The sequence below is a fragment of the Siniperca chuatsi genome, linkage group LG12 (assembly GCF_020085105.1).
Source record: "Siniperca chuatsi isolate FFG_IHB_CAS linkage group LG12, ASM2008510v1, whole genome shotgun sequence".
In the NCBI taxonomy this organism is placed as follows: domain Eukaryota; kingdom Metazoa; phylum Chordata; class Actinopteri; order Centrarchiformes; family Sinipercidae; genus Siniperca; species Siniperca chuatsi.
This window is the reverse complement of record NC_058053.1, coordinates 25,105,174-25,120,747: the sequence shown is the minus strand read 5'-3', so window position 1 is coordinate 25,120,747 and position 15,574 is coordinate 25,105,174. Positions and strand designations below refer to the sequence as shown.

Sequence of the window (15,574 nt, the reverse complement as noted above, 5' to 3'; positions counted from 1 at the left end):
GACTGATGGTTTTATGTCCCTCTTTATCTCAGTATGTCTGTCTGTCTCTGTGTGAAACTAATTCAGAATGATTTATTCTCATTCAATATTTCAGGGTGGATCAAGTGACATCATTTTTTAAGACACTACGAAATGCTCTGCTGCTAATTTTCACAGCATTCAAATGCACAGTTGCCAGTTTACCAGATACACCCATAGCAGCTACAAATGTAATCTGTGACAAAAGCAGTAAATGAAGACCCTGAGGTAATAAACTGTCTCAGTCTCCTGTCCAAGAAACAGACAGGAGACTGAGACAGTTTATTACCTCAGGGTTTTACTGATGGCTTCTTGCAGGCAGGAACTAAAGAAGCTGTCAAAAAACACACACCACCTCAGGCTGGAAGCTCAGTAGTTGTGTCTCTGCACTCAAGTACTGACAAACTAGAGGGACTATATACCCACAGACTAATGGGCTGATTGATCAGGGCTGGGTAATGGCTGACAGAAGGCAGCTGTGATGGCCCCACTCGTGCAGAAAAGACACGACTTAAAAGACAACACAGGGATTTTTATTAATACTGGTTAGTATTAAATATTTCTCCAGAGGTGTGACAAAAGTCTAATACAACAGTCCTGCAATAAATCCCACCTTCGTGAATATTATAATGTTCAGTTTTTGGTGAAGCTGTTCTAGAGAAGTGCTGATTCAACATTATGGACATGGCTATAGAATGGGCTGATACACTCAAAGGTGTTTCTAATATTTTGTCCACCCATTTTTATCAATGATAATAAAGTACATATTAGAATCTCTCACACACTGCATTAGTGATGTATCTTAAAAATTGTTTTACAATAGAACAAAGATGAAGACTCACCCCCACTTCTCACTAGTCTAGCCAGCCCAGATCCCCTGATACATTTTCTCATTAATGATATAATTTGTTAGATAGAATATAGATTTCTGTTGCATATTAACCTACAATCCAACAGTGCCCAAGACATTATGGCTATAACTCTTATTTAATTTCTATTTGCTCATATGCTATAGCCTACTATGTCCAGCGTTTTACATGAAACCAATTGGCATGGATGACAGATGAGGGGGGGGGAAGTAAGACTATATTGTATCTCAGTGCATAAGAAATAATAATTAAATGGTAAATTTATTGTAGTGCTGTTACAGGGCAGAACAAGACACTTAATATCTCTCTTTCAGCAGTTTAACTGATATTGCTACATCATTGTTGTTACATTTGTCAGATCTGTGACTAAGCAAATATTGACAGGAGTATCTGTCCATTTCTTATAACTATATATACATATAGCTGACTGTTAAATTACTGTTGGGCTAACTGTTATGTATTTTACTCTTTTAACTTGTATTCCTGTGGACTCTATGTGTATGTTTATTAATTGCTGTGTTCACCTTTACTGGTGATATTTGTTGTTTCTTCCTTTAATGATGGAGAATGTAACTAATTTGACAGTTTTGTGAATCCAGTATTTTTACTGCACTAAATTATTTATACAATATCTGGTCTAACTGTTGTTTATGGTATCTCATCTTTTTCTGATTTTGAAATTACTTTCATTGAATTAGTTGTTTTTAACTGCTTTCAGCTTCGGTTGTTTCTACTAAAAGACTTTGAAGGTCAACTCCTCTCAACCTTTATAGGAAGTGTGTTTAGCTCACTGCATAGCTGTGCACCTATAAGGATAGTGACAGTAGAAGACTCTTTTAACCTTGAGCCGCTGCGGCCTAGATTGTTGTCGCAAACTTTACATAGAAGTTATCTAAACATACAACTGACCCATTTTCGTAATGAGGTGCATGTCTGAAAGGGGCTTATGATACATGTCGGTCCTGATGTAGAGCCCTTAAAAGTGAAATGTCATTTTACAGAGAAACGAATGACACAGTTGTTGTTCCAGAGGCTTTTATTGCTAAAGAGACAGAGTGCTAGCTAAAACACACTCTCCTTCTCATCATTCTCTTTCTGGCCCTCAGGCTGCTGATATAGTTTTACTCTAAACAGTAACCTTTGACACCGGCACTTTCAGCCCATCCAGGATGTTTTTACCAAAACAATCTCAGGAACATAATCGCCTCGGCTTTTAATGACTCAGGTGAAATCTTCACAAGCAGAATATGTGACCACTTCCAGGTTCTTCTGCTGCAGAGGAGCTTTGACCTTCACATTTAGTCAATTCTTCCCATTTGTTCATTACTGCATTGGTACCATGGTTGTTAGCTGGCTAACGTTACCGTTTTCTTTCAGTTTTAGCTGTTTTTCCAGAACTGTAAGTACATTCATATGCAACAGTTTGGCATCGGCAGAATATGTTAACAAGACAAATGTAATGCTGCAGGAAACTGGCTTATACCTCCACTCACTCATGTTTTGCAGGCTGGAGATTCCACACACGTGAGAGCAATTTGGTGACTGTCACACCAGTTCTACACATGTCAACCTGCGCCACCAACAGGAAAGGAAAGTAATTGCAGCTTAAACATTCATATGTAGGCAGCATGTCGATGCTCCCACCTACAACCAATGAGCCGCTGCAACTTTAACACTTGCATCACCTGCAGGCCATGAGTGTTAAAACTGCAGTTTCTTCTTATAATAATGAAAAAAATGTAGAAAGGATAGACGTAGTGGCTTAGCATGGTTTCAGGTGCTTCACAGCAATTACACTGAGTCTTTGTTCTTCATCCTGTCTGACAACATTTCTGCAAAGCTCCTAATGTTACTCAGCTCTGTGTGTGTGTTAGCTAATATGTGGTTAAGGTTCAGCAACTAAAACCACTTAGTTTAAGATGGTGAAACAACCTTTCTGCTTTGAGAGGGGCAACAATGGAGCTATGGTACTGTTGCTGTTCCTATTGGCTCAGTGAAATTTGACAGGTATGCATGATGACAACAGCTCCCAGTGTCAATGTCATTTTCTAACCAACTGCAGGATTTCAGTTTCTGAAGACTTTACTTTAGCCATAGGTGCAGATACATGAGATTATAATACATCAGATATGACGAAAAAGTATGTGGTGAGTACGGAATCAAAAATGTTCATACTCAGGTCATTGTCAAGTGTCTTGAGTCTGATTATTCATCTGTGTTTCTGTTTGTGTGTCGTGACTTTTCTGCTGTTTAATCCACATGGCCGCATACAGACCTCCCTGGACCAGCAGCTCCTCGTGTCTGAACACAATGGGAAAATAAGAACAAAGAAGAGAAAATGAGATGAGAGAATGAAGAGCCGAAGTAAATCTCAAACTTTTATTTATTCAAATGTATTTTGATCACCTGGCACATGTCCTCTTTTTCAATGAAAACATTTCTATAATTAGAAATTGTTTTGTCAAATGTCAGATATTTTCAGTCTGATTTTCTAATGCACAAATTTAAAATGTGGATAAAAACACCTGAGAGGAAAGTCAGAGAAGTCACTCAGGAGAGCTCAAACCTCCGCCAACACTGACCTGTCATCCAGCCGCAGCTTCCTTAAAGTTTTGTGTTTAACATTTGTTTTCCAGATTAAATTCAATAATGAATTCCACGTGGCAGCAAAGAACCCAACTTGGATATCCAAAATGTCAAACTTTTCTTACCAGCTCTTGAATGCAAATACAAACAAGAAGAAAAGGGAAGAACATGTAAGAGGACAACCCTGTCTCCTAAAAAAAGTTCATATAAAACAAATTTGCATTAGTAAATATAATTTGTAGTAAATGTACTGTCGTCTGGGCTACATGTCTTTTTAAAAAATAACAAGGATGTGTCTATTGCACAAAATCTTCATGCAGTAGTGAACTAATTTTTCATGTATTTTCTTACAATACCTGTTAAATATCCACTGTTTTTGTGAGGAACAAAAAGATAAAAATGAGGAAAATTATTTTAAAAATAATGGAATGGAAATTAAAGGAAACGAAGCGCAGGCAGGGGAGAAGGTGGGTCACTCATAATGTCTTGTGACACCAGAGCTGCTTTAAAAACAAAGTTGAGCTGTCTAAAATCCTTCTGCAGACTTTAACCAACTTTACTATGAATTAGTAAAACCACAAGTCTGTTAGTGTCTGGACTGCCAGACGGAAAGAGAGAGCGAGAGAAAGACAGCGAGGGTCAGAAATAGAGGACACAGAGAAACTGAGCAAGCTAGAGAGAAAGAGTAAGAACAGGTTGATGCAGAGGAAACAAAGACAAGCAGAAATGCAGAGAGGGGAAAGGAGCAAGGAAAGTGGAAGAGGAAAAAGAGAAAGGAGAAGATAAAAATGACGCTAAGGCTTGTCTTATCTTAAAAGAGTACTCCACTGATTTAGCATTTCACTCCTGTAACAATGTATTTTCAAAAAAGTATAAACATCGATGCAGCAGAACCAGAGAGTCTTTTTTGATTCCACACATTCTTCTTCCTTGTCAAAATGTAGCACCTACATTACCCACAATGCAATTCGACCACCAACAGTTTGGTTGGAGAGTGTGTATTATGTTAGTGGCGGCTAATGTAGCCTCGAGGCGCTAGCCTACAGCAGAGATGAGGATCGGGCTACAGAGGTCTGGTAAGCTCACTTCTTTTTAACTCCACACCCCCAGATTTTTTTTTTTTTTTCAAACTTGCAGTCTTCAGACCCAACCGACACTCAATTTATCAGACTTCTCACAGCTCCCTCTGGAGCCACAAAAGGCTTTATGCAACTTTTTTCACAAATGCAGTAGTACTCCCCAAGACCTGTTAACATACTTTGATGTGTAAAATCAGCAGAGTTTCCCTTTAACTACAGTATGTGTCATCCCACTGGGTCCACAGTATGGCGCAGGTGCAACCGCACACCTTTACAATTACGTAATGCACAGCTGTTGTGTGGACCCCATGCGTGTCCCTCGAAATTTGAAACATTGTGGTTTGTGACCACGCAGACTGCGAACGGCTCCTTGTTAGTGATTGACTTGTTGACCTGAGGGACGTCAGGCCCAGTCACTTCCTCTTTCACATGCAGCTTTTCCTGCTGTCTAGCCAGTAGGGGTGGGCGGATCGGTACCAAAATATTGATACTACAGATACTGCGTCTCGTTTTGAAGATCGATTCTAGCCTCAGTAGGATCGATACCAAAAAATGCATCAGTTTTTCTCTTGTATTTCATCAAAGTGTAGAACTGCAGAAGTTGTCTTGAACACATCTTAGTGCATGTACTCTTTTGCTTCTCCTCTGCTGTTATCGTGTTGTGTGCACTCTAACAACATACACGCCGCACACCTGCAGTGCGCCATGACTAGTTTTTATCCAACACATAATCGCAGTGATGGCTAACTGCAATGTGCGTATCAAACCCGGGTCTCACAGGTGGCAGGTCATGAAAATGTATTCAGATTCAGTCTATTGATGATGCATTCACCTCATAAATCATGACACACTGCTCTCCCCTACATGAAAGTACATAAGCCGCTTTTAATAATAAAAAGTATCGGTATCAGTATTGGCATTGGTGAAACCAAATTTTGTGGTATCGCCCACCCCTACTAGCCAGCAGGGCTAAATTGGAAAACACATCTTTTTCTTCCGTCCACACTAACCTGCTGTTTTTCTCACACAAATTTAGTATCAAGTATTTATGAGCTGCAGTCAAATCACTGTTTTGAGCTCATTCAGTTGTCCAATAACAGACACAGAAAATATGTAACTAAATCAGTTTGGCTCTATTAAAACCAAAGTTTAACCATCTGAGACTCAGCAGAGTAACTGGGCTGTCTGTCCCACTGCTTAACAGATGTTGTCCGAATAATGAAGGAGAAAGAAGAGATTTTTAGAGTGGATCAAGATCTTTACAAAAAACACCTAAAAAAGTTAGTTTGGACGCATGTATTCACATGTTAACAGCATTCTCAGAATTAGCCGGCTTAGTGTGGACGTAGTCCTTGTAAAGAATGTTAAGCACAGGGACAGCCTGAGGACGGGATGAGGCCTCTTCCTCTCTCTGTGTCATGATACACTCACACACTCTGTGGCAGAAATTGTGTGTATTCTGACACCGGAGGTTAAATGGGCCTGTCTTGTGTTTACAACACAGTGTCGATCAAAAGATGAATGGTTTTCGGTTGGTGTTCCCCACACATGCCTGCAGGGGTAAACAACGTCCCTCCATGCGTTTACCCTCCACCACAGCCCTGTATGTGACCAACTCATCTCTCAGGTGTGTTCTTATTGATACCTTGTTATGGACAGTACATTCAGCTGGATGATCTATGTTCATAATAATTTAAACATTAGAAAGTGAGATATATTACTTCCTTCATCTCTTGCTTGCTTGTGTGAGTGACCTCAGTGTATGACAAAGGAAGTCTTCATACCCAGCATCAAATATCAAAGGACTGTATGCATCGGCAGTTAAGTGGCAGCTCCACTGTGTGTGTGTGTGTGTGTGTGTGTGTGTGTGTGTGTGTGTGTGTGTGTGTGTGTGTGTGTGTGCTGTGGACCATCAGCCTCTGGGGCTGAGAAAGATACCAGAAGGTTTAAGGGTCACAAACAAAAACACACTCAGAGGTTTTGATCTACAGATAACAAATTAGCACTTAGGACACACACAGTCATTCAGGTGTGTCACACAAGCACACACTCACAAAACCATACACACAAACGCATCAGTGGCTGTTGTCAGAGGATGAGATAAACATGTCCTGATAACGTCCCAGCACACTTGCTTCCCAAAGTCTACTTTACTTGTGCACAATGCTGACAAGAATCCCTTACCTTCCTCTCTCTGCTATCTGTCCATTGTGAACCACCAGGATCTGGTTTGCTCCGACGATGGTGGACAACCTGCAACATCATACAAACATTATTCCTCTTTAATTCCCTCATATTATTTCATGCTGCTTTGTATTGTTATCTATCAGGCATGAAATAAAAGCCAAAGCATAATAAGAATAACAGTCTATAAAGACATAGAATACACACCACTGACCAGTAAAAGTCTTTCAGTGGTCACCTTACATCACCTATATACACGCGTTATTCCCAGGTAGCACATTTTAACCCAAACGGTGTGGATACCAGTGTCCAAGAGTTTGCTTTTTAGTTGATCTATTTTCAAAGAAAATTCAACACACCAAATATCTTCTACAGCCGTCATTATTAAACCAGCGCGGATAGCGTGAACACCCTTAAATTTGGTAAAGAGCAAAATAATATTTTAGCTAGTCACTGACAAACAAAGTGAAATTCAGTATATATTTATATTGTACCTGACAGGGCGATAAAGTGATACCCCACCCAAACTAAACAGAAAAGACAGATTATGGGTTCAGCATCACTTTAAACCTGAAACATACCATACATACAGACGCAAATGCATGTACTGTTGCTTATGAAACTGTGCCACTTGAAACTGTTAATGCAACACATGCGTGAGCTTCAGTTTGCAGCGTGGCAGCAATGGTGTTATAGTGGGCAACAATAGGATGAAGCTGTGTGATTGATTTGTGCTGCTGTTCGGTCTTTCACAATTGTTACAATAGCCCAGTTTGGCAACCTCTGGCTTTATCGCCCCCTTAAGCAATAAAATGTTTTGTCTCCAGGAGCATAAAAACAGACTTTGTGCCATGCATTTGCAGTGAAGCTACTCAGATGCCCTGAACAAGGGTGTTTTATCAACATGTAGGCCTGAAGATACTGAGTGTCCCTTTAATCTTTGGCAACAGCACAGCAGTGAAATCACTTAAACACTAATTCTGGTTTATTACAACTTGGGTCGTATTTTTGTAGCTTTGGCAATCGTTCAATTTAAAACCACTGCATTTGGAAGAAAAACTGAAAGTGAGCACACACGTTATGTTGGTAATAAACCCTCAGTTCTCATGAAAACTACGTGCCTGTGTCTGTAACACTATGTGTCTGTAAACTGTGATGGATGTTTACAACAGACCGTTTGGGTAATAACTTTAGTAGTTTAATAAGTTTAGTAACTAACTCACATTCATTTCCTCTTCCAAATAAGTTTGACTACTTTCCTGGACTCCTTCTCGGCGATGTTGCTGCATTACGAGATTTAAGCCTCTAACGTAATAATTACACTGTTATTACGAATAAAAATAATGGCCAGAGCTACGAAATCAGGATCCAAGTTGTAATAAACCAGAAATGTTCTTTAAACACATATGCGTGAAGTGTAAAGGAGGTAGCAGATCAAAGACTTCTGACCAACCAGTGTCTTCACGGCGCTTTGGAAAGACAGAGAAAGGAAGGGAGATCGTTACAGAGATAGTAATTCCAGAGGTTGCAGAGGTGCCAGAGGTCGGGAAAAGGGGGATAAGATGAGGAAATGGGAAAAGGAGACAAATAGAGAGAGAGTGGCAGGGAGTCATAATGTGGGGTTAGATATTAAACATGTTCAGCTGTCTCATAAAAGTAAAACACACAGTCATTCATCAGTAATCACTAACAGAAACACACTAACACACTCATACTTCAGTTCTGTCATTTCTGTCACACAAGTGCAACAAACTGACACATACACAAACACACACACAGCTGAGTGTGCCATTCTGGGTTGGAGAACTCTGTATGAACTTGTCTGTAAAATATTAAAGTTAATATTTATGACCAGTCTCTGATGAGAGTCTGATTAAAGCCAATCTCAGTGATTTAAATGGCTCTCAGCTCCGGACTTAACTTTGTGATGTGACGCATCGGGGAATCAGGAAAAAAAGGTGTTGTAAGATGCAGTGATGAAAGTTTTACATGGATGCGTAATTTTCTGTGTTTTTCTTTAAGAAATGAAATTTTGTGAGATAAATGTATGAATCTGATATGAATATGAAAGTAGGTGTTTGAAAAGTGAGGGGGACACGTCGCCTCCATCGCCAGGGGAAATTATACCCTTGCACACAATGCTGTATGCAGAACAAAAAAAAGGTTCTGCTCACCATAGAGCTCATGCCTCTCCAAACTGCTGAATGTCACTTTAAGCTTCAGCAGAGCCACCACTCTGCTTTAATGTCATCAAGGCTATCTTTGGACACCCACCTTCAATATTTGATAGAAAACCTCGGTCAAAGGTAGAAATATCTCTCCCCAGAGACTGCAGACGTCAAAGGTTTTTTTCTCCGCTCATTCAGGCTTTACAGCAAGAAGAAAACATCCAGTGTGTTTACATGCAGGCAGTATACTCCGGGTATATAGTTCATGTCCTGTTTTTAAGGTTAGGTTCAGGATAAACTTTATACTGCGTGTGTTTGCCTCGGCTGGGATGCAGTGAAGGATAGAACTCGTGTTAACCATCTTTCTAGGCCAGACATAACTGTTTACGACACAAATTCATAATCTTACCAAGTAATAATAAATCAACAAAACAGTTTCATAAGACTTAAACTGAATCTAAAACAAATATTTACACACATATAATGTGCAGATTAGGCTTCTGTGCCAGCACAGGATTATGAGTAAACAGGAAGTTAACACAATATTTTCACCTCTTGGTCCCATTATATTATAGCTTTTTCTTCACAAAAGGTATTTTTTATGGTTTTAGTCCAGCTTGAACAGATAAATACTTTCCCCAGGTTGATTACCTGTCAGCTGTTACCATGAGTTAAGCAAAGGCCTTTTTCACAGCAGATAACAGGTGTTACTAATAACATTAATGATGGCTGATTTGCATTTAGATGTACCAGTTCCAGGGCCCAGTTATTATGCATGCTCACGCTTACTGGGACACTGCAATGGAACACAACCACTGTTCATGTTATTAGTTACACATGTGATTTTCCTGCCATGACAAGTCTGCTGAGAAAAAGGCCTATTAAACCCAGTTCAGGTGCATCTTCCATTTAAACTTGGGGTCCTAATGTCTAGACAACTGTCCAACCATTTGCCTTAACTCTATACTATAAAAAAAGTAATATATATCCTAATATAACCGTTGCAAAACAATAATAAACTCCAATCGCACTTGTCAGCCCTTTGTTGTGACATATGAAGCCTTGATAAAACACAATAAGGTTGGTCAAATAGGCATTTTTCACAGAAGACATTTTGACATGTCACAGTAGGAAAAGCACAGGTGTAAATAATAAAATGAATGATGGCTGAATTCCATTTAGCTGCTTTAGTTTCAGGGTCCTGGTTTTGTGCATTCTGGATCACTGTCACACTTGAGTACTAATAACATTAACCATTGTTAATGTTATTAGGAACACCTGTGCTTTTCCTACTATGACAAGGCACTCCTGTTGGGTCACCTCCTCTACTACTTTTTGAGCGAAACGTTTCCGTTTTCTGTTTCAAGACTCGTTATTATTAAGACAATGGAATTTCAGGAGAGTTTGCAGGAATTAATCCAAGTTAAAGAAGGTGAACAGTATAAGGTAAAGAAAGGTTTTTAAAAACATGACACCTTATGACCGTTTAATGCAACATACTTAGGTTTACCCATCCTTTAAGCACCAAGTCATTGCACATCACTACCACCTATATCTTAGTGTACTGTAAATAACAAGGTGAGGGCTTGATTTCAGCAGCAGATTGCTACCTTGTTCAGGAGAAGGGAAACATTCCCTCCATCCAATAACTGAAGTTGATTAAAGAGAGATTTCAGCTCATCCTTCAAAGTAAAACCATAACCTGTCTGTTGTGATTGTGTGTTTTAATTTCATTTAAGGCCCAACTGATTGAGTCAATAAACAATCCTGATCCTACGACCAGACTCCATCTGTTGCTGCTATTGAAAGATTAAGAAGCTGGTGGATCAACTTATTCAGAGACTAAATAAGGTCTAAGAGAGAGACTTACACTGCAAAATGAACACCATACAATTAATTTAAAAAGGAAGATAATAAAAAAAATCATGAGATGACTTATCAGACATATCTTTCCTGGCTGGATCATATGTATTTGGGACCAGTAGACAAAGAAAAAATTGAAAACTGAAACAAATTGACATAATTATTAAGTTGTTGTTTGGTTTGGACAGTAACTTCAATAGCACATGTGGTAGACACATTAACACCTGTTCACATACAACTGCCAGTTTATGCAGTGTTCATTTTCAGTGTCATATAGATTAAACATCAAGTGTATATGAATTTATGTTCTTTAGAAGTCACAATTCCTGATTTTTTGGTTTACCAGAGCAACGATCAGCACAGTTTGACAAATGCCTCAGAGCTTTGGTGTCGGTACTAGTCACAGTCAACATCTGTAAACAATGTTTGTATGCATGGGTCAGAGTTTCCATTCAGGTGCGCACATTCTCCAGTGTGGGTGGTGGCACACACATCTTTCAATGTGTGTATGCAATGGGTATAAATGGGCAAATGCATCCACCACATTATAACAACACTAAGAGTCTACCGCCATGTTAGCTTCTCTGTAAGGCTGTACTTACAGTGTACGTACACCAGTGCTTTGAGTACCTAGCAGGTAAAATGCTAACATGTTCACCATCTTAGTTTAGCATGTATGCTAACATTAGCTAATTAGCACTAAACACAGCTGAGGTTGATGGAAATGTCATTAGTTTTGCAGGTATTTAGTCATAAAGCAAGATTTTCAGTCTGGACCAAAGTGGTGGACTGACATTTCTCTAGCCTAGCATGGCTAAAAATCTATGGCTCAGACCAGATCTGATTCAAATTTTATACAAGGAGCTGAGGAGCTGCTAGCTGCTAAGTGGGGAAATACAAAAAACGTAGTTCAGTATCTTGAACCAGATACTGCAACTCACTTATATCAAGATAATTGGTCATTAAGACAAGGAAATCCTTCAGACATTAGGAAACAAGGAAAAATATGACTCATTTGGTCAACTGGACAGATGATCTAATAATGTTTCCAGTGGAATTTGGAAATCTGTCAAACAAAATATTGTTTTTCGATTTTTCTGTAGCAGAAAATACAAATACACACTTTTAACTTTTGGCTTTTGACCAATTGAGTCAATCTTCTTCTGTACAGTACAAACCATGTTTGGATAATGTTAGTCAAGGAACATAGAAAATGAATCCATTGTACTTATGAAGTAGAACACAGAGGAAATGATGAAGGAAATGAACTGAGTTAATACAGTGTAGCAGGAATCAGCAGCAAGCTAATTCACTCCTGATGTATTTTAATGTCTGCAAGTGTCAGAGCCTTTCAAGTCTTTTCCAATATCACTCAGACTGATGAATAACCAGACATCTGTTTCTTTTATTTTTGTTGACCTGTCCTCACACGTCATCTCATATCCTCCAATCAGCTTTTCATTTAATCTCTCCATCCCTCTCTTTGTGTCTGCTCTAATCCTGTTTTCCTTTCACCACATCCCTCTTTTCCTTTCATCTCTCTTACTCACATTTGGTTTTTCTTTTCACTTTGGTCCTGTATTACCACCGCAACTGTAATGACATTGTAAGAGACCACTGTCATTTCTAGAGCAGAATGTGTGTTTACACACTCAGTGTCAAAAGAATAGAAATCCATGTCCAATACCACATTGGACCACCTTCTGCCCAGAACAACTGCCACTCACAGGCAGTAAAAATGGGCCTTGTAGCATCGGCAATAACAAACATATCCACGCTTCACCTGAATGTCCACAGATGACTGGTGGATGTTTCTGTTCATTCCAAAGGTGTTCACTGATACCTCAGCAGACTGTTTCCAGATGGTACACTACAATGTGGCGCATTACTTCACCCGTCATTCCATTGCTGTGGATGAAGCTGGCGTGCTACAATGTGAAATTCTAATTGCTGCGGCAATGCTTTTAATGTTGTTGGTTTTTAGCCACACAAGCCGCAGACTTTGGTCCAGACTGAAATATCTCTATATATATTTATACAATTATTGAAGAGATTTCTGTGAAATTTTGTAAAGATATTCATGGTCCCTATATGATGTATCCTACTAACTTTGGTGAACTCCTGACTTTTCCTCTAGCGCCACCATCAGGTTCACATTAGTGGTTTTTAGTGAAATGTCTCAACAACTATTGGATGGATTGCCATAAAATCAGAATCAGAATCAGATTTGGTACACATATTCATGTCCCCCTCAGGATGAATTGTAATACTTTTGGTGATAACTTGACTTGTCCTCTAACGCCAACATCAGGTCAAAATATCCAGTACGTTTATAACAATACCTGCAAAACTAGCCTGAGCTGTGAAAATTACACATTACACTTTTGTGTTCTAGAGCTTTTTCTTGAGTTTTAAAGTCAAAGTTGTACTTTTTTGTCTTCTCTGAAAGTGAACTGACTTTGTATCTGAGTTCAATAATAGTCAGCATCCAATAGCTATGAGTTGCAGCACTTGGTGCCTTAACACTCAGAAATTGTGTCTGCTGCTCGAGTAGGGAACTTATTAGGAAGCTTCCTAGTTATATGACACACAGCTTGGTAGTAATGTCACCTGTGTGCCACCACTATAGTTGTCCTGTTGGTGCAGATCTTGGCCAGTGAAGCCTGGATGTTCCTCTCAGTCTGGGTGTCCAGTGAAGAAGTGGCCTGGTGGAACAAACACCAAACACAGTATATTAGTGTAAGTACAGTATAATGTAATATGTAAAGTAATATGTAGTATAATCAAATGAACTACTTTTTGTTGCAATGTAAACCACTACTAATCCCTCATTTCCACTCCATGGTACGACACGGCTTGACTCGACTCGCTTGGAACTGTTCTTTTTTGGTTTTCCATTGGCAAAAGTTGTGGATAGTACCTGATACCTTTTTTGGTATATCCTCGGTTCCAAGAGAGCCAAAGGGGGGGGCTGTACCATGCAGTGGAAATGAGGCTTTAGAGATAGTTTAGCTACTAACTGATAAAACTTGTAAATTTAATACATGTGTTTGTGTGTGTGTGTGTGTGTGTGTGTGTGATGACTGCTTTGTGTGAAGGAATTGTCTTTGTTGTTGTGATGTTGATGCATGTAATTTGTTCTCAGGTTTCTCTGGCTGCATTTATTTTGCACTTTTATCTGAAGCACACACACCGATGGCAGTGAGCTAACATGCAAGTTGCTGGCTTGATCATCAGGAGCAACTTGGGGTTCAGAAGGATACTTCGACACGTGGATAGGAGGAGCTGGGGATCGAACCTCCAACCCTGTGATTAGTAGACGACTACGGAGCCACAGCCGCCGCACTGGGGGAATGTACATCAGGATGCAAAGTAGGTCTTAATGTTGACAACATAGTAACCTCCTCAAGTTTTTTTTGCAAAACTGAAAGTTCTCCAACAAGATATTTCTGTACTGGCCTGGGATGATACTGCCTCGATGTGCCCCGTAGTGAATATACTTTTTAACCGTTCATTTTCATACAAACTACACAGGAAAGTGTGTGAGCTGCTTGTTTACGTGAACAGGTTGTTAAAAAGCAAGTATTTAAGTGATGTAACCCCATGTGCGAGTGCTGCCTTCCCCGTGTCCTCACCTCATCCAGCAGAATGATCTGAGGTTCTTTCAGGATGGTTCGAGCAATCGCCACTCTCTGCTTCTCCCCACCGCTGAGCTTCAGACCCCGCTCCCCCACCTCCGTGTCATACCCTGGTGGGACACAATGCCATCATTTTCATTATTATCACCATCATTCACTTTCTGCATCCAGATTTTCAAACATCAGAATTCAAATTGGCAAACGTCCTGTCACAGGTCTGCTTCAGCCAACCTCTAAGTCAAGCAACAAAAGCATTTTCATCATTATCATCTACACACACTCACACACCCCAGCCTGACCCTGAGGTAGCTCCAGTATCCTGGTGTGTATGTCAGCAGCCATGGCAGCTCTCTCCACCTCCTGGTTGCTAGCTGTAACTCGGCTGTAGCGGATGTTGTTGCCGATGGTGCTGTTGAAAAGAACCGTATCCTGGGGAACCACGCCGATGTACGACCTCAGAGAAGACTGACGAACCTTAGACAGAGAAAGTGACAAAATATTTAGCCTTGGAACTAAGCGGACAATTATTGTAACCAGCATTGTAACCCAACCCTATAGACATTAAGGCTTTATTTCCAGTGAGGTTTAAAGACCATGTTGGAGTTTTGCATCCCCCCCCACACACACACACACACCCACACACACATGCAGCATACATCTACATAAATGTTGCATGGTTTAATTCATCCTATATTATATTATGCATGCTGCACCAGGTCACAGACAGCACGTCCTGAAATGATTTCTGTCCCTGTCTCTCCATCTCTCCCCCAGGCTTTTACATATCTGACTGTACCTACTTTCCTTCTTTTTGCTACTTATTGTTTTAGCATGCACACTGTAGCAACGCAACTTTGAGGGCTAAACCAATATTAATATCAAATATTTCCATATAGACTGTGCTGAGATTTCTAGCAACATCACTACAAACAAGCCTCCGATCTTGTGTTCTTTCCTGTGTGTGCACACAGCGGATCCTTGTTTGTTACTTACATTATATACAGAGGCAAGAAAAACAAAAAGCCTTTTCCATAGTGCATGTGTTTAGAGCGCGAAAACATCAACAAAATACTATAATGTAAAAAGTGTGGCTTCATTTTACTAACACTGATGCCAGTAGTCAGCGGGGCAACATATGCAATAAGGTAGTTGTGTCAAAGGGCGGCAAC

At 39.8% G+C, this 15,574-nt stretch overlaps 1 protein-coding gene across 1 annotated transcript in view; it reads right to left on the bottom strand.

The window, feature by feature from the left end:
* Window positions 1–3,026: 3,026 nt before the first annotated feature.
* abcb6b (ATP-binding cassette, sub-family B (MDR/TAP), member 6b) overlaps window positions 3,027–15,574 on the bottom strand; it is a 34,435-nt gene continuing 21,887 nt past the window's right edge. The window contains exons 15-19 of the mRNA XM_044216049.1: window positions 14,705–14,879; window positions 14,403–14,515; window positions 13,378–13,472; window positions 6,737–6,805; window positions 3,027–3,188 (exon numbers count right to left, since the gene is read on the bottom strand). Coding sequence (XP_044071984.1) covers window positions 3,074–3,188; window positions 6,737–6,805; window positions 13,378–13,472; window positions 14,403–14,515; window positions 14,705–14,879 — 567 coding nt within the window. The 3' untranslated portion in view covers window positions 3,027–3,073. The remainder of the gene's footprint in view (window positions 3,189–6,736; window positions 6,806–13,377; window positions 13,473–14,402; window positions 14,516–14,704; window positions 14,880–15,574) is intronic.